At 58.9% G+C, this 27,692-nt stretch overlaps 1 protein-coding gene and 1 long non-coding RNA gene across 4 annotated transcripts; one reads left to right on the top strand and one right to left on the bottom strand.

Annotated features, from left to right (window-relative positions):
* Positions 1-246: 246 nt before the first annotated feature.
* Positions 247-21,587, bottom strand: Syngr1 (synaptogyrin 1). 3 transcript variants are annotated; one of them, XM_047550585.1, is made up of 4 exons: positions 21,401-21,587; positions 7,276-7,513; positions 6,075-6,220; positions 247-1,783 (listed from the first exon to the last, which is right to left on the bottom strand). In XM_047550585.1, the coding sequence occupies exons 1-4, from the start codon at positions 21,497-21,499 to the stop codon at positions 1,628-1,630; spliced, it is 639 nt and encodes a 212-aa protein (XP_047406541.1). In that variant the 5' UTR covers positions 21,500-21,587; the 3' UTR covers positions 247-1,627. The 3 variants fall into 3 exon arrangements, with proteins under 3 accessions (XP_047406541.1, XP_047406540.1, XP_047406542.1); XM_047550584.1 differs by having other exon boundaries at positions 247-1,849; positions 21,401-21,585; XM_047550586.1 differs by lacking the exon at positions 247-1,783 and adding an exon at positions 1,863-4,911 and having other exon boundaries at positions 21,401-21,580.
* LOC124983362 (uncharacterized) lies at positions 20,430-22,225 on the top strand. Its single transcript, XR_007108404.1, has 2 exons — positions 20,430-21,044; positions 21,899-22,225. It is a non-coding gene; the product is annotated as an uncharacterized LOC124983362 (long non-coding RNA).
* The last annotated feature ends 5,467 nt before the right edge of the window (positions 22,226-27,692 follow it).

The raw sequence follows: 27,692 nt of genomic DNA, 5'->3' as shown, positions 1-27,692 counted from the left end.
CCCGAGACCCCAGCGCAGGTCCACACCCAGCTCCCTGAACCCCTTCCCCCTCTGTCAAGTGGGGACAGTGCTGCTCCCCCCCACTCCTGCCACTTGGGCCCCTTGCTCGGGCGCCTGCGGCTTCCACCCTTAATGGGCGCTCTGTACCTTCCTGGCTTAGTGCTCTGAGGGCGGGGACCATGCACACCCTCCTGTCCCCAGCACAGGTACCTGACAACTGGCTGCTGAAAGTGAGCTCGTGTGAGGCAGGGCGAGGGTGGTCACCGCACCATCCCTGTGGCCGGCCACAGTCCCCTCTGCTCTGCTGCCTGAGGGACGGGCTGGCGTGGCCCGGGCAGAGGCAGGAGGATGGCAGACACGCCGCCTCCCCGCAGCTCGCAGCTCAGGTGGGGAACCGTGTGCAAGAGCCTTCCGGCCCTGGCTCAGGAGGGCCTGCTCTGCACCCAGGCCCCACCCACACCTCTGCGCCTTTGGGGTCACCTGATGCTCTCCCCTGAGCCACTCTGCACCAGTAGCCCTTCCCTGGGTCATCTTGGGGGCTCTGCACTGCTTCCCACAACGGGCCTTCTGGAAAGCCAGAGAATTCCAGGTTGCTCCAGCCTGGAATCCCTGGATGACCCCCAGTGAGAGGAGAGATGAGTGTCCCAGATCAGGTCTGTTTCCTGGGGTCACAAAAGCAGGAATCTGGCGCCTGCTGGGTGACTGGGGTCAATTAACCCAGGCAGCAAACCCAGCCCCACTCGCTCACTGGGACCTTGGACCAGCCCTGCCCCCGAAATCTGGGCCTTCATGTCCATCAGCCCTGGGCACAGACAGGTGAGCCCTCTAGGCAGGGTCTGCAACTTGGGGGACACAGAGGGAGTCGCTGGAGCTCCCCGCAGGACACGTGGCAGGGAGGGATGCAGGGGTCACGGGCCAGCAGGGCGAGCACCCCTGGGAAGGCCAAGGCCAAGGGCAGGCACCGCAGGGAGCAGGCCCTGGGCTTGCAGCAGGCTCAGGGCGTCTCGGGGCTGGGTGCCCACGGCCCGGGATGGGAGTATACCGAGCCGGTGGGGGGCGGGTGGGACAGGAAGGGCAGGCGGGCTCCATCTCGGGCTGCATGCCCAGTGCCCTGCCTCCACTTCCAGCCACTGAGCCTCCGGGGCCTGTGGCCTTGACCTTCCAGGTCCCAGTTTCCTTCAACCATAAAATGGAGACGGTCCTGCCAATCCTAGCAGGCTGGCTGTGCTGACAGGGCTCTGGGGGGTGACAGCCTGAGCCCCATGCCACCAGGTGTCTGGCATCGCCCAGTCCTGCCTCGGTGCCAGCAGGCTCCCTCCACATCTCATGGGTCTCTGCCTCCTTCACCCACGTGCTGGGCACAGGCCTGACACACAGTAGGCGTCACTGAGTGCTTGAGGACACAATGAACGAGCGCACCCCCACCACCCAGGTGCCTGCTGGGCAGACAGACCCGACACCTGGCTGCTCTCGTCCCTCCAGAGCTCCCTGGGACCTCAGCACAACAGCGTGGAGGCTGCGGGGGTGCCGGGCAGGGCTGCCTGGGAGGGAGAGGGCAAGGGTGCAGAGAGCCGGGCAGAGGGCGGAGGGGCAGGGCAGGCAGGCCGGGGCAGGCGGTCACTGCGGCTTAGTAGCCCTGCGACTGGTAGCCCTGGGGCTCAGCGTCAAAGGCGTTGGCTGGCTGCTGGTAGGTGCCACCCATGCCGGCAGGGTCCGGCCCGGTGCTGGGCTCCACGTAGGGGGCATAAGGCATGCTGGAGTCCTGGCTGGGGTCCATGTAGTCCTGGGAGAAGAGGGCCGAGTCGGCGCCGATCTGGTATCGCTGGAAGGCCAGCACGGCCTGGCCCGCCTGGGGTGGGGGCCGGCGGGACAAGGACGGTGGGAGGGGACGGTTAGGGGAGAGACAGACAAGAGCACGGGTTAGTGGAGTTAGTTCACGGGGCAGCGGAAGGGTAAGGTCCTCAAGGCAGGGGGGACGAAGACAGGAGGTCCCGGCGGCCACCCCGCCTGAGGCCAGAGCCACACCAGCCGGCAGGAGGACTCAGCAGCACTGCCCCACGTCGCCCAGGCCCGGAGGTCACTCTAGGCCACCAGGAAGTCTCGACCTCCACTGTGGAGGATCAGGTTGGCCCAAAGGCCCATTGCCCCCTTCTCAAAACTGCGCTCTGGGACATGGGGCTGGGGCTGGGGCTCACCTAGGCCCTGGGTTCAATTCTCAGCAGCACATAAAAAAAATAAAACAAAGGTATCGTGTCCACCTACAACTAAAACAAAATATTTAAAAAAAAAAGTTTTTAATAGGCAGAGAACTCTTTCTTGGCATCTCCTAAAAGCCATCCTTCTGTCTCTCTTGCAGCTAGGCACAGACATGTGACTAAGCTTTAGCCAGTGTGGCACTCCCATGCTCTCTGCCCCACTCTCTGCTCTGATACCTGGAACACAGATGTGATGGCTGGAGCTCTGGTTGCCAAAATGGACCACAAAGACCATAAGCTACGCTGTAGAGATGGAGGACAGCTGGGCTGCTGAAGCTCTAGAGCCCCTGAGCTAGTCCTGGGCCACCTCCTTAGACGCCAACTTTGTTCGGATCACGGTTATTTGAGATTTCCATCACTTGCTGCCGAACCTAGTTCTTGCCGAAACACTTGGTCATGCAAGTTTGGGATGGAACTAAACAAAGTGAAACTTGTTTCGGGACTATGTGACTTGCCAGATGTCCGCTGGAGGACGGACGGTGTGCCAACTCGGTAACCTCACCTGACCCCGCGCCCGGATCCCACAGGGCCCGGCCTAGAAGCCTCGGCTGCGGCACCTGCACCGTTAGGACATTCTTTTTCATTAAAAGCAATCACATCGTCCTAGGACAATGCCGCCGACCATTCTGAGCCAAGCAGTAAATCAGATTTGCCATCAGAAACCCGCTCAGGGGTTCACAGTGAAGCCTTCCCCAGGACCTTTCCCGCTGGGGAACCCGCCTGAGAGAGCACTCCCGCTGCGGGCGGGGAAGGCAGGTCCCCCGACTCCTTCCCTTTTTTTGGTCCTGGGGATTGAACCCGGGGGCACTCACCCCTGAGCCACATCCCAGCCCTTTTCATATTTTATTTAGAGACAGGGTCTCACTGAGTTGCTTAGGGCCTCGCTGTTGCTGAGGCTGGCTTTGAACTCGCCATCCTCCTGCCTCAGCCTCCCAAGCCACTGGGATTACAGGCGTGCGCCACCGCGCCCGGCCTTCCCTTTGACCCCCGACAAAGCACCAAGTCAACCAGGAACCCCACGGGCCAGTGAGTGAAAGGGGGTGCACTCTGCCTGGCCCTCTACCCAGGAGGCGCCAACTGCGCAGCCCTTGCTGGGCAGCGGGTGTTGAAGCAAAGCCCGCGCTCTAGAGAAGCTGGGAGAGGGTCAGGGTGGCCTCAGGGCTGGTCTGAGTCCTGCCGCTGGGCCTTGGAGGCGGGGAGGGAGGTGCTCGCAGGCGCCCCGGAGCTGTCAGGGAGCCCCGCCGGGAGCTCACAGGGACGAGCAGACGGACCCGAGGACAAGGCCTGCAGGCCTGGCACCCAGCACGCCCGCTTCACTGTGGAGCCGGGTCTCCTTCAGAGAGCGGAGGGCTGGCCAGGTGACCTCTGAGAACCTTCCGGGCTCTGCCACAGGCACGGAGGCTGCGGCTGTGGTCAGCACCCCCGCGGGGTCCAGCCCCCCTCTGGCCAGCCAAAAAGGGCCACCAGACTGGAGCAAAGGCAAGGCCCGGCTCCCACTGGCCGGGCTGCAGGAGGCTGGGGTCCCGAGCAGAGCCGGGGCCTGCGGGCACCTGGCCCTCTTTCTCAGAGCAAGGACACCCCCACGGCACCTCCGCAGGCAGCCGGCTGCCCGCACCGCAGCCCCCCAGTGCCAGGGAGCCCACTCAGCCCGCTCAGCGCGGGCAAGGCTGAGGTCGTGCCTGAGGCCTAGGTTTGCCACGGTCTCCTGGCTCCTGTGGAGTGGAGGACTAGGCAGGCTCCTGTCCAGGCAGCTGAGGGCACCGGGAGGCCAGAGTCCTTTGGCAGAACAAGGACTCACAAGAGGCTCACTCCCAAAGCACTTATGGAGGTGCCCCTGACTTGCCAGAGAGAATGAATGAGTGAATGAGTGAGTGAATGAGTGAATGAATGAGTGAATGAATATAGAAGCTGACGTTTATTGAGCATTCCTGTGCCAAACCCTGTGTTGGCCTTTATTTCATTTGCACAGCCACCCTGAGAGGTTGGTCCATTACTACCTGTCAGTCCAGGAATAGCGACTGAGGCTCAGAGAGGCACAGGGATTGCTCCAGGTCACACAGCACACAAGAGCAGAACCAGGTCAAAGTCCTCTGACATTCCAGGCCAGGCCCCCTTGGCAGTCAGCCTCCAGGGAGACAGTAAGACCATCCTTCATACCACAACTGTGGACACAGAGATCATTCGGTGCCTGCTGCTCAGCACCTGGGACCATGGATATCCACTGGCAAGCCCGTGGACAGAGCCACTTCCAGCCTTCTAACAGCCCGTGGCCCATCTGGGGGAGGTTTATTTGACTGTCCACCCTTCTCAGCCTGGGGGTTCCTGGGGGCAGGAACCCTGTCTAACTCATCACTAGGCACAAAACAGCTGCTCAATAAACGTTTACTCAACGAATGAACATGTAAACAGGTGAAGGCAGCAACGTGTGAACGGACGAGCCACGGAGCATCCGAACTGGCCCTTCCAGCCAGGTCCCCTGCCCTGGTGTCCCGGGCATCTCTGGCCCTAGGTGCAACCTCCCCACCCGCTGGGCACAGGACTCCCTGCTCTGCAGGCCGGGGGGCTACGGCTGAGCCGAGGTGGGGAACAGTGTGCTGTACTCCTCCTGGAAGGTAAGTTCCTTGAGTCTGCGCACGGCCAGGGCTGCGGTCAGGCTCTGCCAGGAGAGAGCAGGGGTGAAGCCGCTGGAGACGAGCCGGAAGGGCAGTGGCCGGCAGGGAGGGAGGCACCGGGCAGCTGGGCCAGGTGCGCGGTGGCCCAGGCGTGCGCTCCTGTGTGGGCCCCACCGCCCTCTGGGCTGGCTGCTTCCCGGCTCTGCCTGCGGCTGGGGAGCCGTCCTGAGGGCCTCGTCTGCACTGAGATCCCCTGTCTTTGTCCCACAGGGGCTGGAGCTACAGGTTTCCCTCTCCAAACTCCAGCTCCCCAGAGTGTATTGGGGGGCTGGGTGTCCCAGAAGAAAGTGGGCATCCAGGGACCCTCAAAAGAGAAAGAAGTTACCCCAGGGAGGGTGGGAGAGCAGGAGGCTGGGCTGAGGCTGGACGGGCAGGGGCTGCAATGGTGGGGGGAGGGGCTCGGGATGGGCCCGGAGCTGAGGCGACCCGGGATCTCTGCGGGAGGGAGATCGAGAGGAGAGAGAGACCGCCTAGGCCTGCGGAGAGTGGCCAGCCCTGCCGTGGGCCTGCGCCAGCGGAGGACTGTCTCCAGCCTGGGGCCAAGGGACCTGCTTTCTTCGACTCACGATATATCTTTTTAAAAACTTGAATAAATTCCCAATACGTGAAGATTGGAGTTCATGTGAAAATTCGGACGTCTGCTTTCTCTGGAAAAACTGGACGTGCTGCCTCCGTGGGCACCCATTTCTGTGTGGCCACAGCCTCAGCAGAGGCGCCCCTTAGGACGCCACTCACGGCCACCTGGCTGCTCCCTGCTCTCAGCCCTGTCACAACACCAGGGTTTCTGGTCCCCCCACCGCTTCCCACCCCCATTTTCCAGAGGGGAAAACAGAAGCTGGAAAAACCAGAGGCAGCCCTGGGTGAACTGGGCCTCCTGACTCCTGGGAGCCTCGGAGCCTCGCAGTCCCACCTTCCTGCCTAGGGATCTGCCTTCTCGTCTGTAAAGGGGACATGAATGTCACCCACCAGAGCAGCCGGGGTGCCCGTGAGCTCGGGGAGGCTATTCCGCACCACAGCCAGGGCCTCAGCCTCGTGCGGGGAGGCCGAGCCTGCAGGTGGAACCTGAGCAAGGCCCAGTGCGGCCCCAGAGGCCACAGAGGCCCTGCCAGAGAAGGCGCTGGCTGGGGCAGGCGGGCGCTGCACTCACCCAGGTGAAGATGGAGAAGAAGGAGAAGGCGATGGCGGCCCGGGCGGCGTCGGTCCCCTCGCTCAGCGGGTTGTCCCTGGGCTTGGAGACCTGCCACTGGTTGGCCAGGTAGCAGAAGCCCACAAACCAGAGGAAGGCCCAGAAGGCTGGGGGTCCGCAGGCCAGGCAGGACAGTCAGGGCGCATGCGTGATGGACAGGGCATGCGGGCAGCGAAAGGGGAACCAAGGGACAGGGAAAGGTCAAGGGCAGGTGTCCCGAGCTCCCCACCCCCAAAGGGTGAGGGGGGAGGGGAGCGGAAGGAGCAGGCGGGAAGGGAGGAGGCGAGCAGGTCGGGTGGACAGGACAGGGCCAGGGGCAGAGAGGGAGGCCCAGCGGGGGCGGGGGGAGAGAGAGAGAGGGAGGGCGGTCAGCTCAGGCCAGGGTTCTCCACCCTGTCAGGCACCAATTTCTAGCCACTTCCCCGACTCAGCCCCACGGCCTGAGGACAGCTGCTGTCCAGGGAGGAGGCTGCGCCGCGCCCACCTGGGGGGAGAGGCCGGGGGTGTTCACAGCCTCACGAAGCCCCCGCGTTCAGAAAGGGGCTTCTGCGACCTGGGGTGGGGGCTGTGGGGGTCTCGGGGCACCATGACCTGCAGTGCCAGGTCTGTCCAGAGAGCAGCTGTGTCCTGAGCACGGGACGTGTGGCCGGCCCAGCCCACCCCTCAGGAGCACTGCCCGGGGCCCCTGGGCTTAGAGAAGTTTGAGAACCACTGATCTGGTTGTAGTTCCTTCTAGAAGGCCCGAGGGGCCGCGGCCTGAACCGGGGCGGTCTCTGCTCACAGACCTGAGTCCTGGGCTCAGGTCTGGGCGGCGGGACTTGAACTCATGGGACAGGGGTCAGCGCCTGGGCCGAAGGTCATTTCTGAAGGGCAAAGGGTGGCAGGTCATGTCACACTGCCTAGGACCAGAGCAAGGGATCAGGCTCCAGGGACCCTGATGCTGGGGTCCGGCGCCTGCTGGGCTCCACCGGGAGGGCGCGGCAGGGCCCTGAGGCGGGAGCCCACCCCAGGCCTGGCCCGGCCTGTGCCCAGCAGCAGGGCTGCTCTGGGGTCTCAGGCCTTGCCAGCCACGTGTCCCCAGTCTGTCCCCCTCACCCGCCTGCACCTCAGTTTCCTCCTTGCAACATGGGGGGTGGCGGCCGCGTCCCCGGCCGGAGCTCACCCGAGACGCCGATGTCGGACAGGACGGCCTTCTTGCGGTCCTTGACGCTGCTGATCTGGGGGAAGTAGACGTCCAGGGCCAGGTAGAGCAGGCAGGTGAGGAAGGCCAGCACGCCCACCGTCACGCCGTAGCCGCAGGCGCCGGGGTTGCGGTTGTAGACGCAGAACTCCTGGCCCTCGGAGGGGCTGTTGAGGTAGCCCTCGTTCACGATGGAGCCGAAGACCACGATGGAGAACACCTGCGGGGGACGCTCGCCTGGGTCACCGGGCACGAGCAGGCCGCCTGCTCCCGCCCGAGCCCCACGCGCCCGGCCAGAGGCCCTCCTGGGCCTGACACCAAGGTCGCCGTGGGACTGCTCGGCCCCAGGACAGGGAGCCCCCGGCCCCTGAGGGTGGACCTGCCCAGCCCCACCCCCAGGGCCACTCCTCTGGGTTCAGAACTGCCCAGCCCCAGCCTGTCCTTGCCTCTGGGGTCTCGGGGCTAACAGTCATGTCACCTGTGCCACCTCACGTAGATCCTCAACAACCCGTGACAGGCATGTTTCAGCTGGGTGGCCGGCGGCTGAGGGGGCCCCAAGGACCCCACCTCTAGCGATTCTCTAGCTGGTGTCCCCAGCGTCCCTTGAGAGTGCTGGACCTAGTGATTGGCTTCTAACAGACAAAAAAATGGGGCAAAAAGTGCTGGGGTCTCCCTTCTGGGCTTAGGTCACAGAAGGACCTTGCCCACCCCTGGCTCCTGCTGCGCAGGGGGGCGGGGGGAGCCAGCAAGATCCGCCCAGAGCTGGCCACCCAGGCCCCTGCCAGCAGCCCACGGGGGCTGAGTCCCTCCAACGCCCAGCAGTGGACTGAGACTGGATCTGCCCGGGGGCTGCCAGGCGCTGTGGACGTGGCCCTGAGAGCCGCAGCACCCAGCAAGGCCAATTCCTGACCCACAGAACTGCCAGGAGGCACGTGCGTGCTTGGGACATGAGTTTGGGGGCAATTTGTTACACAGCAATAGCTTTCTTTTTTTCAAATGGAGTAACCCTCCATTCACAACCTTTTTTAAGGAGATTTTTATTAGCTGCTGATGATGGTGCTGAGGATCGAACCCAGGGCCTCACACGCGGTAGGCAGTGCGCTACCAGAGCCCCAGCCCAGCCCAGCGACCGCTCTCAGTGCATCAGCACCACCAGCGTTTCACAGACGAGGGGTGATGGCCACAGGTGTCAGCGAACGTGGCCAGAGTCAGCCTGGCCAGGGACACCACGGGGCTCTAAGCCCAGGGGACCTGACCCCAAACTCCACGCTTTCTCCCTGGGCCACCTGCCTCCCCTGACACCACAGAAGGAGGCCCAGAGTGGAGGATGCGTGTTCAGAAGATTCGGCCCCAAGATCAGCCCCCAATGGCAGGCCCCGGAGGGAGGACGTCGGCCACAGCCACATGACTTTACTTTGCATTTTCCTGAAAGCGAGGCAGACACTGGGCCAGGACACCGTCCCAACCCAGATGTGCGCAACAGGACCAGAGAGAAACAAGCAAGGGTTACTGTTTGGAGATGCAAAGGGACAAAGGACTGATCCGCAAACACACACACACGGTACTGATCCGCGCTATAGGGGGTCGAACCTGGAGAACAAGCGAAGGGAAGACAAGCAACAAAAAGCCAGACACGGGGGCTGGCGTTGGCCAGAGGTGGAGTGCATGTCCGGTGTGCACAAGGTGCTGGGTTCATCCCCAGCACCAAAAGAAAAGAAAAAAGAAACAGCCGGCATGAAAGGCCACATATTGCATGATTTTTAATGCTCTCCGCTCACGAAAGACAAATGGAGAGAGAGCAGATGGAAGCTGCTGGGCTGGGGTGGGCTATCAATGGGCACACGGTGTTTTTATGGGTGATGAAAAGGCGTGGAAACCAGAGAGAACCAGAGAGCAGGCGCCCCGCCACCGAACCCCACACGGTGATGAACCACGTGGGCTGTGAAGTGGCCACAATAAAAAAGAAGAAAGAGTTCCCAGGTGTGTCCCAGGTCGGTCACGGCACCCATCGGCCAGGCCGGCGCAGGAACGCCGCGTGGCTCACGGCTCTGCCTGCCACAGGCTCCGCACCCCCCCAGCAGCCCCCGAAACCAGCAGGGCGACGTGTACAGCCCCCGCCAGACGAGTCCCGAGGCTCGCGGGGTGAAGGGGACGCTGGCGTCGGCAGCATGAACCAGGGCCCGTCCACGGTTCCAGCCTGTGCTCCTTCCACCTGACCGAGCGGACACTCAGCCCCAGGGGCCTGAAGACCCGGGACCGGCAGTGGGACCAGTGGGCAGACAGGCCTGGAGCTGCCCAGTGCCACTGGGATCTGGCAGCTAGACCTGGGCCCAAGCCGGAGGCTCAGAGGACAGACAAGGAGTGACAAGAAGCCGCACTTCAAAACAACCGTCAAAGGTCTCCTGAGGGCCTGGCAACCCCGCAGGCGAGGCAGACCCCACAGACCACAGAAAAGGGGGCTCTGACGGCCGGCTGCCCCTCGGCTCCTGTGAATTGTGGTTTGGGCCCCAGCACTGAAAAAAGCCCCAGGTTGCTACCCAAAACGATCAGGGCAGGAACGTGAGGTCCAGTCCTGCATGTCATCAAAGTCACCAACCAGCGGAAGAGACGTGGTTAGAGGAAGATCTCAGACAGACCTGCCAGACTCAAATCTGAGGCCTGCTGCTCATGCTGTGTGGTCCTGGGCAAGCGATTTAACCTCTCTGAACCTCAGATTGGTCCTCTATAAAAGTTAACTTCTTGGCTGGGGTGGTGGCTCAGTGGTAGAGCACTTGCCTAGCATGTGTGAAGTCCTGGGTTCCATTCCCAGCGCATAACTGAAGGCAACCTCTCCTCTGGGGAGACTCACATGCAAGGACCAAGAGCCAGGCCGTGTCCCCTAGGGGCTTAGTCAGGGGTCACTTCCTTCTCCAGAGGCCCCAGGAAAGGACCCCTTTTGAGCAAAACTTCCTCATAGACCCACATTCCCTGAGGCTGAAAAAGACGCCACTGCTGCCCGAGAGGACCCCCTTCAAAGCAGGAAAAGCCAGGCTCCCCCAGGCCAAGAGGGGAGCGCGGAGGGGAAGCGGGAAGGCAGAAGTCTGGGCCTTGGGAGCAGCAGAGGAGGAACCATTGGGGAACAAGCGGGCAGTCCTTGGAGAGGCCAGGAGGGAAGAGCTGGAGACATGTCCCCGAGAGGGGGAGAGCAAGGTCACCCCGGGAGGGACAGGGCAGGCCGCAGCCCCGGCTCAGGCAGGCTCCCAGTGCAGCTGAGGGCCTCCCAGCCCTGTGCCAGGAGGGCCCCCAGGGCTGGGGCAGGAGCCGGGCCACGTGCCCAGCAGGTGACCCCAGACAATGACAATGCTCTCCAGGAGCCACAGCAGACTTAAGAGCTGTTGAGTGACCAGATCTGACTTAGGGTCGAAAAGACTCCCGGGGGGCGGGCGGCATGGAGGACAAGACCACAGGGGCCCCCGCAGCGCCCGCAGAGGGAGCGGGGCTGGGGCTGCCGCACCGGTGGAAGGTGTACCCCCGGAATCTGCCAGCAGCCCCGCGAGTGAGCGCAGGGAGAGGAGGCGCGGAGAAGGTGGGCCGGGAACAGCCGGCCTGCCCCTGAAGACGCGAGGACCCTGCGGGTCTGGGGTCTAACATGGAGGCTCGGAGGGGAACAACGTCTCCAGCAAGCACGGCAGCCCCTGGCCGTCCCTGAACCCCTGCAGGGCTCCCTGGGCCTCCCTCCGCACTGACGGTTAGTGTCTGGCTTAGCTGCTGTCCCCACCTCAAGGGACAGTGTCTCGTTTAGCTGCTGTCCCCACCTAAAGGGGCAGCCCCCCAACAACAGGCCATGGGCCTCAGGTTTCCACTGTTCGGCCACCCACAGTTCGTGGCAGGAGGGAGGGGACTCGCTGGGACACTCTCTGGGCTCCACCAGGTCACACTCCACTGCCCTCGTCAGCTGGGTCGGGGTGGGGTCGGCACCTGAACCCGAGTCTCTGAATCCAAGGTTCCCTGTGCCGGGCGGCCTCCCCGCGTGACTGTTAAGGCTGGACTTCAGGGCAGCGAGGACGCCCAGGGCGGCCCAGGGAGACACCAGAGAACCGGACACGAAACCAGAATGAAACCCTACGCTGGCCACAGTGGCATGGAGGAAAGTCACGCAGCCAGCAGGCCTGCTGTGGGCAGAGGCAGAAGGGGCCGAGCAGGGGAGACCCAGGGGGACGGCCAGGCAGGACCCGGGGAGGTCGCTGGGCACCCGCAGGCCCAGGAAAAATTTCCTCCTTCCCTGGAGCTAAAGAAAACGCTAAGAAAAAGCAACAAGCAAGCAGCCGGGCCTCTTCCACGGCTTTCCACCTCTTTTGAATCCGGTCCCGGGTCTTTTTAGAAACAGCTCCAGATGGTGCTGGTGCAGGGCTGCGTCAGTCGCGGAAAAACAAATCTGCAGGAAGCTCGCTTGGATCCTGGAATTTCAGGATCTTGGGCTCCTGAGTTCAAAGACACAGAGAATCAGAGACCCTGGAAGTACCAACCTCTGTGACCTGCAGGCCTCTGTCCCTGCCCCTGCCCTGTTCGGCCAGCCCACAGGGACAGGATGGCACAGACGGGCTGTTGGAAAGTTCCGCACCTGCTGTCCGCTGCCCGGAGTGTGTCCCCCCTTTCCATTTGTCAAATAGGAGCCAACGTCTACTCACCCTTGGAGACCCCACTGGGATGTGGTGACACCCTGGCTACCTTCTGGGACGCTCCTGGTTGGGACTTATTTACGGGTCTGACTCCCCCCCCCCCCAGGAGACCCTGGGCCAGTCGCAGCCTGCTTGGACCAACCGGAAGAAATCAACCCACTCATCCACGCCAAGACCCTCCGAGGGAAAGCCTTAGCCACGGCAGGGGGGACGCTGAGGCTCAGGAGGCCGCGAGGGCGCTGCAGCAGGAAGCAGAGGCGGTGTCCAGCAGCATATGACAGCCGCGGCCTCGGGATCAGCTCCCTCCCCAGAGAAGCAAACTCCAGACCCCAACTCCAAGATCCCCAGGAAACCAAGGAGGGACCCTAGTCCCAACCCAGGCCCCAGCTGCTTTTCTTGAGGGACCAGAGGGTGGCTCTACTTCAGATGGCGCCCGCAGGCTGTGCCTGGGGCTCGCGGCAGGCGGGCGAGGGCCAGCCAGGCTGCTGGAAGAGCTGCACCCAGCTGGTGGGGGGCGGAGGTCACTGCTCCACCAGGAATGTCCCAGAGGTCGGTCTGGGTTTAACGTCCTCAGACAGATGTGGGGTTTTCCCAGAGAAGGTGCAGAGAAGTGACGTCTGAGCTGTGGTTCGACTCCCCCAGCATCATCTATCTGGTCCTGCACACAGACATCTGTCCCCAAGCCAGGCAGCGGGGAGGAGCCCCTGGTCCCTGCAGGCACCCAGGCGGCCTGCTCAACAACGCTCCACCTGTGGCCTTGGCCACTGCCCACATCCAGTGCCTGAGACCATCTCAGCCTCCTCTTGGGCCTCCTTGCCTCCTCCAAGGAGGCCCTGGCAGCAGCCAGGCACATCCTGCCACCCTCTGATCTCGCCAGCCCCCAACCAAGGTTGGAGTCCACTGCCTACCACAGCTCAGAGGCCCCGTGTGGGCCACCACTCTTGCCTCCTGCCACTCCTGGCCTCCCCATGGCCTCAAGCTGCCCCCTCATCCACACACTGACCCCCCCAGCTGCCCAGACCCAGGCCCCGCTCTGTCCTGGAACCCCATCCGTACTCCAGCCTCCCCGACACTCCCCAGCCACTCCTGCCTCCACCTGCTCCAGCAAGGACAGCCAGCTGTCCCCTGGTGGCAGCCGGATCAGGTCCCTCCCCTGTGGAAGCCCTTCCCCTGCTCCCCGGAAGAGCAATCCCCTGCCCCATGAACCCCAGACCCCTGAAGCTTTCTTCCACCCTCTCCCCTGCTCCTTGCAGCCTCAGGACCTTTGCCCTGGGCGGCACCTAACTTCTCTCCTGCCACCTCCTCCGAGAAGCCCTCAGCAGACTCCAGAGCTGCACGCCGTGCACCCCCGGCACCCCGTTTTCTCCTTGACAACGCTGCCACACAAGGTCCTCCCATTGTTCCTCAAGGGTGAGAGTCTCTTCCGGACTGAGGGAGGGCCAGGAAGGCCTCCAGGGGAATGAAGGGGGGGAGCCAGGATAAAGTGCTCCCTCCCAGTGCCTGGCCGGCCTCAGGGCTCAGATGGAGCTGGACCCTGCCTGCCCCCAGCACCTGCCCCAGACCTGACCCCACCTCCTGGGCCTGGGAGAGGCTCAGTGCTGAGAGGAGCCAGCTGCCAGGGCCCCCTTCACGGGGCGGGCTGCCCCTTGAGGTCACGTGCCGGACATGCCCCTGTGAAGGCCTTGCCTGCCCCAAGCCTGGGAGGGACCTGCAGGGGATTAGGCGGTAATCCTCACCAGGCTGTCCCCAGCAGGCCCCGACTCCACATGCACCCTCAGACTGTCCCTCTCTTCACCCTCCCGGGGCTGTGGGACCACAGGGGACCCTGAAGTCTCATCAGCAAGGGGGGAACTGGGACCCAGGGAGGGCTCACGTGACTGGCCCAGGACCCGCTCAGGGCAGATCACCTGCACTGCTGTCCCTGAACCGAGTCCCCAGGCAGCACCTCGGCCAGCCCAGGCCCTTCCCGACCCCAGGCCTGTGGCCTCAGCACTCGGGAAGCAGGGAGGTGGGCGCGGACGTCAGGCCACCACTGGCAGCCTGAGCCTCGCTGCTGCACCTGGCCCCGTGGCTCCCGAGGTGGGCAGCAAGGCCCGCAGGCTCCGTACCCGTCTGTGTGCTCTCCTCACGGGGAGCCCCTGCCGGCCAGCCCTCGCCCACCAGGGTGGGTTTCTCCTGTGGACGCCCCAGGTCTTCAGAGGGAGAACCCAGACCTGGGCCTGCCTCCCCTCCTGGAGAAGAAGCCAGGCGCCCTGAGGGAAGCCCAGGGCACAGGGGCCGCGGGCAGTGGGGTGCAGGTCAGGGAGTCCGCTGAAGGGGGACAGCGGAGGAGGGAGGAGGGCAGGGACAGCGACCAGCAGCCCGGGCGCTCCAGGGCTGAGCCACACGGCTCTGTCACACCTGGGCCTCGGCCGCTGCAGCTGCTTCTGCTGCCACTGCCCCTTCTCTGCCCGACTGGCTCCAGCTCTCCCAGCTCCAGCGTCCCCGTCCTTGAGCCTGAGCTGGTGTCACCTCACACAGGTCGGCGCTCGCCTCCGTACTTGCCCTGGATTCTCAGCCCGTTTCCTCCACCAGGAGCGGCCCTCCCTGGCTGGGGAGCAGGCCCGGACGTGGCCCAGGTGAAGACCCAACGAGCCCGCAGGGGTCTCGCCCTGCGCGGCTGGAGTCAGTGGAGGACAGGAAGACGTCTGCCGACGCCGCGCAGAGATCCGCTCACGACAGTCAGCCACTGGAGCTGGCGAGACGAAGGTCACGGAGGACCCTGACAAGGGGGCAGCCGGGAAGCCTGCTGAGGGGGTGCGTGTGGGAAAGCAGGTGGGACCCTGGAGACAGTGGACACGAGGGCAGAGACACGAGGGGCACCTTCCTAGATGGCGACGTCACCCATTTGTAAGTTGACAGAAGAGCCAAGAGCAGAGGGTGAGGACGGCAGAGGAGAGGGAGGGACGGAGAAGCTCTGGACGTGAGTCCTCGAGCACGAGAGAGGGACGCGTCCAGTGGCCTGGGCACAAACAGGAACTGACCTAGGAGGAGGGAGGTGGACCAGCCAGGCGGGTGCCACCGTCAGAAGGGCTGGAGCTGGGGCTCATGACCCCCCGGGTCCCGGCGGACCAGGGGCTGAGGGTGGACAGCAGGTGGGCCAGTGGCCCGGCGGTCCAGGCCCCAGGAGCTCTGGAGCCAGGGTGAGCATGGGGAGCTGGACAGGAGGGGACGAGGGGCCCGGGAGGAGGACGTGGGCAGCCTAGGCTTGGCGGTGACAGTGGCAGAGGCCGGTGACAAGACTGTGGGAAGAGGGAGTCTGGGTGTGGGAAGGACCACAGAGCAAGCACGACAAGGACCAGGACTGAGGCCAGGAGCGGCATGAGGGACGCGTCCCCGCTGTCTGTCTGTGAGGAGGGAAGCTGCGGGGAATGGCCCCTAGAGGCCTCAGGAGGCGGGAGGGGACCCCCCACTTTGAGGGAGAGTAGAGGGCGGGGACAGGCCAGGCTTCAGTGCAGCTGACACAAGGCCACAGGCGTCAGGGTGCTCAGGAGCAGCGGACCCGGGACACAGGCCCTGTCCCGCCCGTGGGCCTGGAGGGGCTGGAGGGGCCCCAGCTGCTGGGGGTGCTGGCAGCAGCCCCTTCCCTCAAGTCCCCTGGCCTGGCACCGGACTTCCCAGCAGAAAGGGCTGGGCAGCTCCATCTGGGAAGAGAAGCTCCCAGAAACACGGGGCAGGGCCGCCTTCCAGAGCCCAGTAACGCCCCGCTCTGCGCACACGAGGACCCTCCCGGGGAGCTCCGCCGCAGGCCACCAGAGCATGGGGACAGTCTCCACGTCCTTCTTTAAAGATGGACAGGCCGACCCTCAGCTTCCCTGCCTGGAACCCTCCAGGAGCAGGAGCGGGGGTCCGCAGGGCGGGAGGGTTGGGGACCACACGCCCCTCCATCTGGCCTTTTCTCAGGACAGATGGGGAAACTGAGGCCGGAGCCCTGGCATCTTGCTCAACCCCGCCAGTGAGGGCCGGAGGGGCTGCGCCAGACGCTTCCCACGCCCCGCCCGCCCGCCGCTCCCCCAGGACAGCCGGTTCCTCCGGTCTAGGTGCCAAGCGAGGCTGCTCCCGGCCATCTGCCTCCCCTCCTGCGGGCCCTTCCTCCCTCCTCGCCGCCTTTGTTCTTTCTTCTCCAGCTAAGACTGCAGCTTGGCCCAAGCGTCATGTGCGCGGTCAGGTGGGGCTGCCCCTCGGGCAGGGGCCGCGGCTCTCCATCCGGCACCTCCCGAGTTCCTCTCTGGGCCTCGGCTTCCATCTAAAGCGGGATAACAGAGCCCACCAGGGCTCACACTGCCTCCGCAAACCCGAGCACTCCATCTCGGGTCGCCGATGAGGAAACTGAGGCCAGGAGAGGCAGTGGCCCAGGCAGGAAGGGAGGCTGGGAGGACGCCAAGATGGCCAGCCACCTCTGCCTAGGTGACAGGGCTGTGCCTGGTGCTGAGAAAGGGCAGGCCAGACAGGACCACGCATTTCCACACGCAGCCAGGACATCTGCCCAGAGGCCTCTCCAGGTCAGGCTACCGAGACCGTCACAGACACCTCCAAAACCCACCTCTCCCCTACCCTCTCTCTGGCTTCCCACCACCCTCAGATGAAGTCTGACTGTGTCAGTCATCCAAGTCCCCTCCGGAGCCACCAAGCAACCTCTTGACCCCTTTCACTGTTACCTACACTCCCTGGGCCACCCACAGATCGTCATTTCCAAAACCCAGTCACACCACAAGTCTCCAGGCGATCCACAGGCTGTTCCTTCTGCAAGGGAGTCCCTCCTACTTTTTCTTATTTATTTTTTTTGGTAGCAGGGATTGAACCTAGGGGAACTCAACGACCAAGTCACATCCCCAGCCTTTTTGAGACCAAGTCTTGCTAAGTAGCTTAGGGTCTTGTTAAGTTGCTGAGGCTGGCCTCAAATTTGTGATCCTCCTGCCTCAGCCTCCCAAGTGGCATGTGCCACTGTACCCAGTCTTCCTACTATTTTAACAGAAGCCAAATCAGTAGTCACCTCTCCTGAAAGTCCTCTACAACCCTCCAGGCAGAGGGACCCACTACCCTTTGGGTTTCCTTTTTTGTAGTGATCCCTCCTGGAGAGTGCCTGACAGCTCAACTCTGGGTGGGACACACGCTGACACTGAGCAGGGACTTGGTATTTGTGGAATGAACGAGCCAGCTGGCCAGGGCACTCTGCCTTCCCCCAAGACCCCTTCCTGCGCAGCGGGCTACAGAATTCCTCTAAAGGACGCCTCGACACGCAGCCTGGTGGGGAAAGGGCGAGAGTCTCGTCTTCAAACTGCTGCACTTGCAAAGACACTCAGTTTCTCAAGTCGGTGGTCGCTTGGGATGATGACGGGGCTCATAAAACGGGGGCTGGAAAGCTGCCCCCTCAAGTCAATCCCTTAGTGCTACGCGCCCCCCCCCCCCCCCAGAGAGGGAGCCTCAGGAATTCAGAGTGAGGGTCCGGCAGTCGCAGGCTGGAGTCACCTTTCCAGGTCAAGCCAATTTACAGAACCCCTGAAAGACCCATCTTGGGCCTGGCGCTCAGCGAAGAGGATGTCCCCACCTGCTCAAAGCCCTGGGTTCGATTCCCAGCACCAATAATAATAATAATAATAAAACACTTAAAGTGGCAAGATTTCTAAAATTTTATCAGGTGATTTTGCCAAAATGGAGCATTTAAAAAAAAAAAAAAAAGAACCAAAACCTCTCATCGACCAATCGACCAGCATGGACTCTTTCCCCATAGAGAATTCCAGCACCCGAAAAAAAAAAAGAATACAAATTCCAAATAAAAGGTGGTCCTTAACAAGAAGTGCACACACTTCCCCGCCGAAACTCCTTTTCCCTCTGGCTCCAGAACAAAAAAGTGAGTCACTACTGACAGGCTGCAGGCACGGAGCTGGGATCGATCTGGCACCTGTCACCTACCCTGCCACCCAGCTCAGTCGGGGAGACCAAGGCATAGGGGTGAGAAGGGGACATTTGCACTTGCTGAAGGTCACAGCTGCTGACTAGAGGAGTCAGGGGTGGCAGCCAATCTCCAGCCAGCACTGGCGCATCTCCCCTAAAACCCAGGTCAAGGTGGCAGCTCCCAGTCTGTCCTGGACCATGTCCCAACTTAGCCATCCCAGCTTGGCGCAGGACAGGGAGGCCCAGGCCCAGGCCCAGCCTTGCCCAGCCTGGGCAGTAGTGACAGAAGGGCTGAGAGCGCCCCGGTCGAGGGACACACCAGGCCTTCTGCAGCAGCCAGGCTGAGGGTCCCGGACGGGTCTGCCTTGGTGCTGGCCTGCAGCCGTGAGCTTTGGGGCCTCCTTAGGAAAAACAACAGAAAACCATCTTTCTTGAACAGATCTTACAAAATCACAAGGCCATGTGCACAGATCGGTGGGGACCCTTCAGGGCCTCGGTGGGGGCCTGGGTAGTACTGGAGTCCTGGCTCAGTTCTTGGAACTGAGGGGCTCCCACCAGGATGGATTGTCACCCTAATCTTAAGAGTCCAAGCTCCATAAGTGTGGCAGGGAAGCCCTCGGCGTGTAGGGCGACTGGGAGCTGGCTGCGTCTACTGCCGGTTCCCGAGTGCACTAAGAGGTCTCAGCACAACAGAGACTCTTCAAGAAGACTGGAAGGACACACAGACTGTCTGACCAGCAGCTCTTCCTAAGCAATGGCTATCACACGGGATGTTTTCTCCCAATTTTCTCTATTGTGGTAAAATACATATCACACGAAATTTACCATCTTCGTTTCTTTTCTTTCCTTCCTTTGCTTTTTTGCAGTGCTGGGGATGGAATCCAGGCCTTGGGCATGCCAGGCAAGTGCCCTACCACTGAGCTGCACCCAGGCCCATCTTCACCATTTCTAAATGGACAGTTGAGTGACATTAAACTCGTAATCCTCCTGCCTCAGCCTCCCGAGTTTCTGGGATTACGGGTGTGAACCATGGCACCTGGCTGGGGCAGGTGACCAGAAAAAGAACTATTTATTTCTTGCAAAGCTTATTTACAGGTGCACTCAGTGAGATCTTATCTCAAAATAAAAAATAAAAAGGTCTGGGGATGTAGTTCAATGGTAAAGTATCCTTGGGTTCACCCCTCACAAAAAAAGAATTTACTTATCTATTTTTTAAAGGTGTCAGTGAGCCTGTATCAGATGCTTCTGCTCCAACAGGGGTGAGGAGCACCCGTGTCCAGGTGTGTGAGCAGTGCCGGGAGGTGAGGGAAAAACCTGGCCATTGAATGGGGGCTGTTTGACACTCCTTGTGTCCTTTCCAACCCTGAACTTCCAGGATTCTGCCCTCGTCCTTTATTTATTTTTATTTTTTGGTACGGGGCTTGAACCCAAGGGCACTGTACCACTGAGCTACAGCCCCAGTTCTTTATTTTGAGACAGGTCTTGCTAAGTGGTCCAGGCTGACTATGAACTTGCCACCTTCGTGCCTGCTTCCCAAGCTTCTGGGATTACAGGTGTGCACACCAAACCAGGCTTCCTCTGCCACTTACACACTCAGTAACCTTGGGCCAGGGACTTACCTCTGGGAACTCAGTTCCCTCAGGTGGGGGAGCTGCTGCTTTGTACACAGTGGGTACTACATCCAGTTATTTTTCCTTTCTCCTGCTTGGAATGTCCTGCTGTCATCCTAATGTGCACAAGTGCAAACCCTCCTCATCCTGCCAATTTGACATCCCCTTCTTCATTCAGGTCTCCAGTGCCAGGGTGGGGATCCTCCCCTGGCTCCTACCACCTCCGCCTGGGGGCACCTGGCCCCCTCTCAAGCGGGCTCTGGGCTCCCTTAGCACAAGGGCTGCGTCTGAGTCATGCTGCCTTCCCCCAGGGCCTAGCAGACTCAATAAAGCTCTGCTAAATGAAGCCATCAGGGGCAGAAATGACCCAAGCAGATAACACACCCCGCCCCTCACAAAGCCAGCGGCTTCCCCTCCCAGGCCAGAGGCCCTAGGGCCGGCAAATGGGAGCAGGGCACCCAGCCTTCGAACCTAACCAGACAGATCCCCGGGCCCCCACCTTGCTTCAGGCTGGCTGGAGTCTCTGGGAGCTGGGAATTGTCCCAGATGAACGAATTCAGTGTCACAAACCTTTATGGATGTACCTGGGGGGCCAGGACACAAAGACAAACAGAACTGGGCTTCCCTGCCCTTAAAAGGCTCATCTAGTGAGCACTGAAACCTGGTCACCCTTCCAGTGGCCTCAGGAAGGAGTTTTAACTTTTTTAGAAAACGGAAAGATAGTTTCCTTTCACTTTGGGAGGCCAGAGATAAGTACCCAAGCTGTCTCACCTACCAGATCCACATATGGCCCCCAAAACCCCCAAGAGAAAGGCAGTTCAGCACGCCTGGGTCACAGGCATAATCCCCTAGGGCCCCTCCCTGTCAGTATCCCTGCCCAGAATCCCCAGTGCAAGCTCTTCTTGTCTGGGCCAGCAGTAATAGGCCCCAAGACTACAGAGAGGAGACCTTCTATGACTGTGTCTTGCAATGACCAACCAACCTCAGGGAGCCCCAGGCACCCCCGAGGCCCCAGCAGGCCTTCTTTCCCTGGGGTGTTGACCCCCCACTCTGCTCACTGTTTGGGGGTTCAGATCCCCCAGGTTTGAACAAGAACCCACTCAGCACTGGGGGTCCTGGGCTTCACTGGGCCGCAGGTCCAGAATGGGCCTCTCTGCTCTTCACTGTGGGGAGGGGACTTTCCTCCCAGACACTCGCGCCCCGGAGACCTCCAGGTGTACACTAGGCGGTGTTAGGGGTTCATAAAATATCAGCGGCAAGGGGGCCCCAAGGAGGCTCCGCCCACCCTCTCTACAAATAGGGAAACTGAGGCAAGACCGAAGCGGCGGCACTCCCCACCTCGGATCTGAACTCCTCCTTTCCAGTTAGCAGTGCTTGGGTGGTTCCCAGCCCAAGGTCACGCCGCGAAGGAGACGCAGTTCCCGAAGGAAGCCAGGTACCCGGCTCGGCTCGGACTCATCGCTCCGCACCTTCCGAGCTGAGCCACAAAACCCGGTTCCCTGTCCCCTCCTCGAACCGCCACGGCAGGCGCGGCGAGCGCCCCGGCGAGGTGATCCACACCCTGACCCGCTCCCCGCAAAAGGCCACCTGAGCCCGGGCTGGGTCCCCACGGTCGCGCGCAGCCCGAGCTGCTAGCTGCACAGCCGCGGCCGGAGGTCACGGCGATGGGGGCGGGGGCGCACGAGCCCGGGGCCCGGGGACAGGCGCCCCGGGAGCCGAAGCCCCGCGCACGGGCCCGGGAAGGAGGCACGGCGGCGCCGGCCCGGCCGGCAGAGCAGCTCCCGCCCACTGCCGCTTCCCTGCGGGGCCCGGTGGGGTCGGGGTCCGGGTCTCGGTCGGGGTCCGTCCGGGCGCGCCGCCCTCCACTTCGCACCCGGCCTGGCCCTACCACCCGCCGGTCCTTACCCAAGACACGACGCGCAGGATGGTGTGCGGCTGCCGGACCAGGGTGTGGGGGTCGAAGGCGCCCCCGGCTTTGCCCGCTCCGTACGCACCCCCTTCCATCGTGGCTGCACCTCGCGGCGCCCCCCGCTCGGCGCGCGCCGCCGGCCCGTGCGCGTGCGCGGCGCCCCCGCCCCCTCCCCTGCGCGCGGCCGGTGTGGCCCAGGGCTCCCGCCAGGGGGCGTCGTGCGCGGCGGGCGCAGCTCACGGGCGGGGGCGGGGGCGGGGCGGCGCGCGCCCGGCTCGCGGGGGCGCGCGTGCTGCGGCCCCGGGCGGGGGACGCGCTCGTCGCTGGCGCGGTGACCTCTTTGCAAAGCGAGGGGGAGGAGAGGGGTTTGCAGCCCGTGCAGATGCGTCCCCGTCCCTGGGTGCCCTCTGAGCCCTTGGCTCTGCCCGAAAACATCTTCGTGATTATTTATGTATTTGCCGGTGTCCCTTGTCCCGTGACTCTGTCCCAAATAGAGTGAGAGCGAAGGGGGCGCCTTCGTCCTCGTCACCGAGCGTGTGGCACCCCGTGGGCGCCGCAGGGACATCCATCCAGCGAGTCAATGAACCACGAATGCATGACCCCTCTCGGCGCGCACAGCCGCCCCCGCCTCCTGGGACCACCTTCCACCTGCTCTTAGGATGACGTCATGTGAGTCCCTGCGCCCGCACCTGCACCCCCACCGGGAGCGACCGGCCCAGAGGCAGAAGCTGAGAAAGGACAATAAATTCTTTGTGAGACTTGCGTCCCCCGCCCCAGCACCCTGCCCCTTTCCTTAATTTGTAATGAATTATGTAATTATTTTTGGTTGTCTCCGCTAGTCTGTGTGCTGCCGATGCTCAGGTTTTTGTCTGTCTTGTTCACTGCTGTCTCCAAGGGCCTAGCACACAGTAAGTGCTCACTAAACACACCCTAGGCCCCATCACGCTATCACAGCTCGGGCTACAGCTCCAGGTCTTATGGAAACTGAGGCTGGAAGGAAGAGTTCTGGTTGCAGTGGAAAGAGCAGCGTTCCAGGGCTGGTGCTCTCTGACCTGGAGTCCTTATGGTCTCTTTGCCTTTCCTGACCTTCTGGGTCCAAGAGCAATTTGGACTGCAGGGACTTTTGCCACCCTGGTGTCCTGTCATCATAGGAGGATCTGTGCCGAAGAAATGCCTGAGGCACCTCTAACATTGTGTAGGCAGATTGCATCTTAGACTCAATTCATTGTTGACTTTCTACCTGGTCTGCGCTAAGGGCTTTTCATTAACTACCACATTTAGTCTAGCAAATTTATGAAGTAGTACTCACACTGTATAGAACTTCTAGAAGCTACTCAGGAGGCAGGAGGGTTGCAAGTTTGAGGGCAGCCTGGGCAACTTAGCAAGACTATGTCTCAAAATAAAAATATACATAAAAGAAGGCTGGGGAATGTAGCTCCGTGGTAGAACACCCATGGTTCAATCCCAAGTACCAAACACAAAATCAAACACAAAAACAAAACAAAAAATGGTCCAGAAGAAAATATAAGAGAAAATCTTTGTGACTTGGGAGTTAGGCAGAGTTCTGACGTACAATACCAACAGCACGTTCCATCGAAGGAACAAACAATCGACAAACTGGACTTCGTCAAAATTATAGACTGCTGTTTGAACAACACTGCTAAAAGCAGGGATGAAGCCAGGAACGGCGGTAGTTGCTATGATCCCAGACTCAGGAGACTGTGGCAAGAGGATCTAGTCAGCTGTCAGCTTAGCCAACACAGGGAGACCCCGTCTGGGGGAAAATTAAAAAAAAAAAAAAAAAAAAAAAAAAAAAAGGAGAAATGAATGAGAAGAAGGAGAAATGAATTAATGAATGAAAAGACAAACTACAGGCTGAGAAAAAACATGTGGAAAGCATATATTTGATAAAGAAATTACATCTCAAATGTACAAAGAACTGTCAAAACTCAATGATAAAGACACAGCACACTTTTTTTAAAGTGGGTAAAAGATTTGAACAGATGTGCACTCACCAAAGACATACAAATGACAACTTTATTTATTTTGTACCAGGAATTGACCCCAGGGGTACTTAACCACTGAGCTACATCCCCAGCCCATTTTTTAGATTTTATTTAGGGACAGGGTCTCACTAAATTGCTGAGGTTGGCTTTGAACTCAAGATCTTCCTGCCTCAGCCTCCTAGCCAATGGGATCACAGGCCTGTGCCACTGCGCCTGGCCTACAAGTGGTAACTAAGCACATAAAAAGATGTTCCAACATCATTAACCGTTAAAGAAATGCAAATTAAAACCACAATGAGGACGAGGGACATAGCTCAGTGGTTGGCTGCTCACCCAGCAGGCTCAAGGCCTGGGTTCCATCCCAGCACTGCAAAAAAAATAAAAAGCCAGAATGAGACACCACCACACACCTATTAAGATGGCTAAATATTTTAAAAATTGACATTACTGAATGCCAATGAGATACAGAGGAACTGGAACTCTTATCAATCCCAATGAAAATACAAAATGGGACAGCTTAAGAAAGTAGTGTGGTCATGTTTTCATAAAGTAAACTGTTCATTCACCATAGAGTCCTATAATCCATTTCTAGATACACTTGAGAGAATGAAAGTTATGTTCACACAAAAACCTGTACAGACATTTGTAGAAGTTTAATTTGTAGTAGCCCAAACCTGGAAAAAACCTTAAGTGTCCTGCAACTAGGGAAGCTATAAACAAACTGTGGGACATACAATAGAAACCACTTAGGAAGAAAAAGCAATGAGCAGTCAGGCACGGTGACACGTAATCCCAGTAACTCAGCAGGAGCATCGGAAGTTTGAGGTCAGCCTCAGTAACTTAGCAAGACCCTGTCTTAAAATAAAAAATAAAAGGGGCTGAGGATGTATCTGAGTGAATTCAATCCCTAGTACCAAAACAAAACAAAACGAAAACAACTTTATGAACTTAAACGCTCCTCCTTCCGCAGCCTTCCAAGTAGCTGGGACAATAGGTGCTCTGCACTTGGCTTGGCCTTATGTGACATTCTTGCAAAGGCAAAACTATCAGGACAGAAAAAAAGATCAGTGGTTACCAGGGGCTAGGGGCCTGGGAAAAGATTTACAACTAGATTTACTCTGGGGAGATGATGGAAACATTCGATGCTTGTATATGTTGATGGTGCACAATAAAATTGCTTATTTATTTTATTAAGGAAAGTAAAGCATATTTATTTATTTATGGTAGTAATGGGGATTGACCTGAATTTCACTCTACTACTAAGCTATATCTCTAGCCCTTCTTATATTTTTATTGTTATACCTATTTTAATTTCATTTGTGTATTTATTTAGTGAGACAGGGCCTCACCGAGTTGCTAAGGCTGGCCTTGAACGTGCAATCCTTCTGCCTCAGCCTCTCAAGTAGCTGGGATTATAGGCATGTGCTACTGTACCTGGCAAGTATATTTTATTAATACAATGTAAAGTGTATGTTGAAATTTGCACAACTTCCCATTAAAAGGGTTGATTTTCACCGAATGTAAATTACACTTTTTTTTTTTCTTTTTTTAAATCCTGGGCATTGAACCAGGGGTTCAATAAAAAATAAAAGGGGCTGAGCTTTACCACTGAGCTACATCCCCAGGCCTTTTTACTTTTCATTTTGAACCAGGGTCTCACTAAGTTGCCCAGGCTGGCTTTGAACTTGTGATTCTCCTGCTTCAACCTCTCAAGTGGCTGGGATTATAAATTTACACCCCTGCAATCCCAGTGGTTTGGGAGGCTGAGGCAGGAGGATCATGAGCTCAAAGCCAGTCTCAGTAATTTTGAGGGGCCCTGAGCAACTGAGCAAGACCCTGTCTCTAAATAAAAATATAGAAAAGGGGTTGGGGATATGACTCAGTGGTTAAGCACCCCTGGGTTCAATGCCTGGGACCAAAAAAAAAAAAAAAAAAAAAAAAAAAAAAGCAGATGTGCACCTTAATTTGTTTTTTTGTTTTTGTTTTTGTTTTTTTTTATTTATTTTTATTGTAAACAAATGGGATACACGTTGTTTCTCTGTTTGTACATAGAGTAAAGGCATACCATTTGTGTAATCATAAATTTACATAGGGTGATGTTGGTTGATTCATTCTTTATTTTTTTCCCCTTCCTTAATTTGTTTTTAATGGAGAAAAAAAAGTGCAAGTGTAATGGGCTGCAGACCAATGAGTAATATCACTTTTTAAAAATTCAATAATTAGTTATTTGCATTAGGTTTTGTGCTAGTCATAGGGGCATAGGGTGAAGAATTTAGACTGTCCTTAATCCTCTGGCACTAAATTTGATCTTACAAATGAATAAAATCTCAGAAAGGATGTGGCGTTTAGGATCCTGAGCTTCAGAATCAGATATTTGGGGGGGATGGGTGGAGGTCCTGGCTCCCCCACACAGCTGTGTGATCTTGGGCATTTGGCTTCACCTCTCTAACCTTGTTTCTTCCTCTGAAAAATGGAAATAAGCACAGTACCTACCTCTGAGGATTAGGGTTGGGATTAAATGAGAACACACCATGCATTTTCTTAGAACCCCAAAGCTATGGAGAGTGAGGAGGTAGTGGGCTCGCGCAAACCTCAACTTTCTGTCTGTCATTGCACATTGCAGAAACATTCCCCCGACCATCTGTGCTGATGAGCCTTGCTAGTGATGAGGCCAAAGGAGGAAGTCAGGCTGGTCTAGCAGGTCAGGCTGTCGCAAATCCGGAGCTGCCTGGATCGCGTCCGGTTCTGCCGGAGTTCACCTTCCCGGCCAGGCCGAGGCGCCGCCGGCCTCGCTGCCTCTCTCCTGCCCCCTTGAGGCCAGTCTGGCATTGACGCGTCAGTCCTGATTTCTGTGGGTGTAGGTGGTGCAGTTACGGGGCAGAGGAGGTCGTCCCTGTGTGGGTGGGCACCACAGCGTAATCGCGGTCTTGCAATGCGCCCCCGGGACCTTTCTAGATTGCTGTTTGGCGATGTGTTTCAACTGACCTAAGAAAAACTCTGGAGCCCCAGGGATCTTGAAATAAACGCACTGTTACAGCTGCTAGCCAGAAAAAGACGGGTCTGGGCCAAGTTCCAGGACTAGAGCAACTAGGAAAATGTCGGTGGCACCTAGAGCTAGGAGTTTCTGTAAGGAAGACTCGGAGAAAGAAAGACCCGGGACCTACACTGGCTACAGATAAGGGGATGTGTGTGGATAATGTGAATCAGAGAAGCACGGGGTGGGTGGGCAGACCATAGGAAGGACTCACGGCTTCTGGGTTGGTTGGGGTTGTTAGCAGGATGTGGAGGCCCATTCAGGGTGGCAATGGGATGCGAGTTAAGGTTTAACATACATTCAGGAGTGTGAGCCGATTTTTTGTTGCTTTTAAGTGATTAATGTTTCATCTCTCCCCTACTCCATCTTCTGATCCTTGAAATGAAATTTAGGACTTCTCAAGAATATTTCTCTTAGCAAACCCAGTGATCCCGTTCTCTTCTCAAGGAAGGAAAGAAGGACATTCACACAGATGCAGTCAGCTGCCAGCCTGTGTGTCACAGGCTCAGCTAGTCACTTATTCAATGTATGTGGAACACCGCTGGCGCCAGGCCATTGAAGACTCCCGGGATCCCACAGGGACACTGTGCATGATCCCTGCCCTAAAGGATCTCATAGTCCAGGGAGTCAAAGTAAGCGAGGTGGCAGATGAAGTATGGACACATATCCTTCAGAACTTCTCCTGGGCCGGGCATGGTGGCGCACACCTGTAATCGCTGCAACTCGGGAGGCTAAGGGAGGAGGATGGCAAGGTCACAGCCAGCCTCAGCAATTTAGTGAGGACCTAGGCAACTTAGCAAGACCATCTCAAAATAAAAAATGAAAAGGGCCAGGACTGTGGCTCCGCCGTTCAATGCCTCTGGGTTCAATCCTGGTACCAAAAACCAAAAACGAAATGAAACCAAAAAAGAAAAGAAAAACACTTTTACCAAGAGGAGGGGTCTGTGTCTCCTGCCCTTGAATGTGAACCGGCCTGTGACCGGTTGATTGATAGAATGATAGACTATATCAGCGTTCACTTTCCGTCTCCTGGAACACTCTGGGCCTGAGCTGTCATGTGACAAGTCTTGACACCACAGAGACCTCCTATAAATACTCCCGCCAAGGGTCCCAGGGAGACCAGCTTCCGGACATTTCACACCTGGCACCCTCCAGACTAACCTGTGGAATCAGCCTGATACCTCCAAGTGACCTCAGCAGATCCCTGGTGGAAAAGAAGAATGGCCTGGCTGAGCCCCGCCCCCCCAG

The sequence above is a fragment of the Sciurus carolinensis genome, chromosome 4 (genome assembly GCF_902686445.1).
Source record: "Sciurus carolinensis chromosome 4, mSciCar1.2, whole genome shotgun sequence".
Lineage (NCBI taxonomy): Eukaryota > Metazoa > Chordata > Mammalia > Rodentia > Sciuridae > Sciurus > Sciurus carolinensis.
Note: the sequence above shows the minus strand (reverse complement) of the source record. Positions and strands in the feature narration are given on the sequence as shown.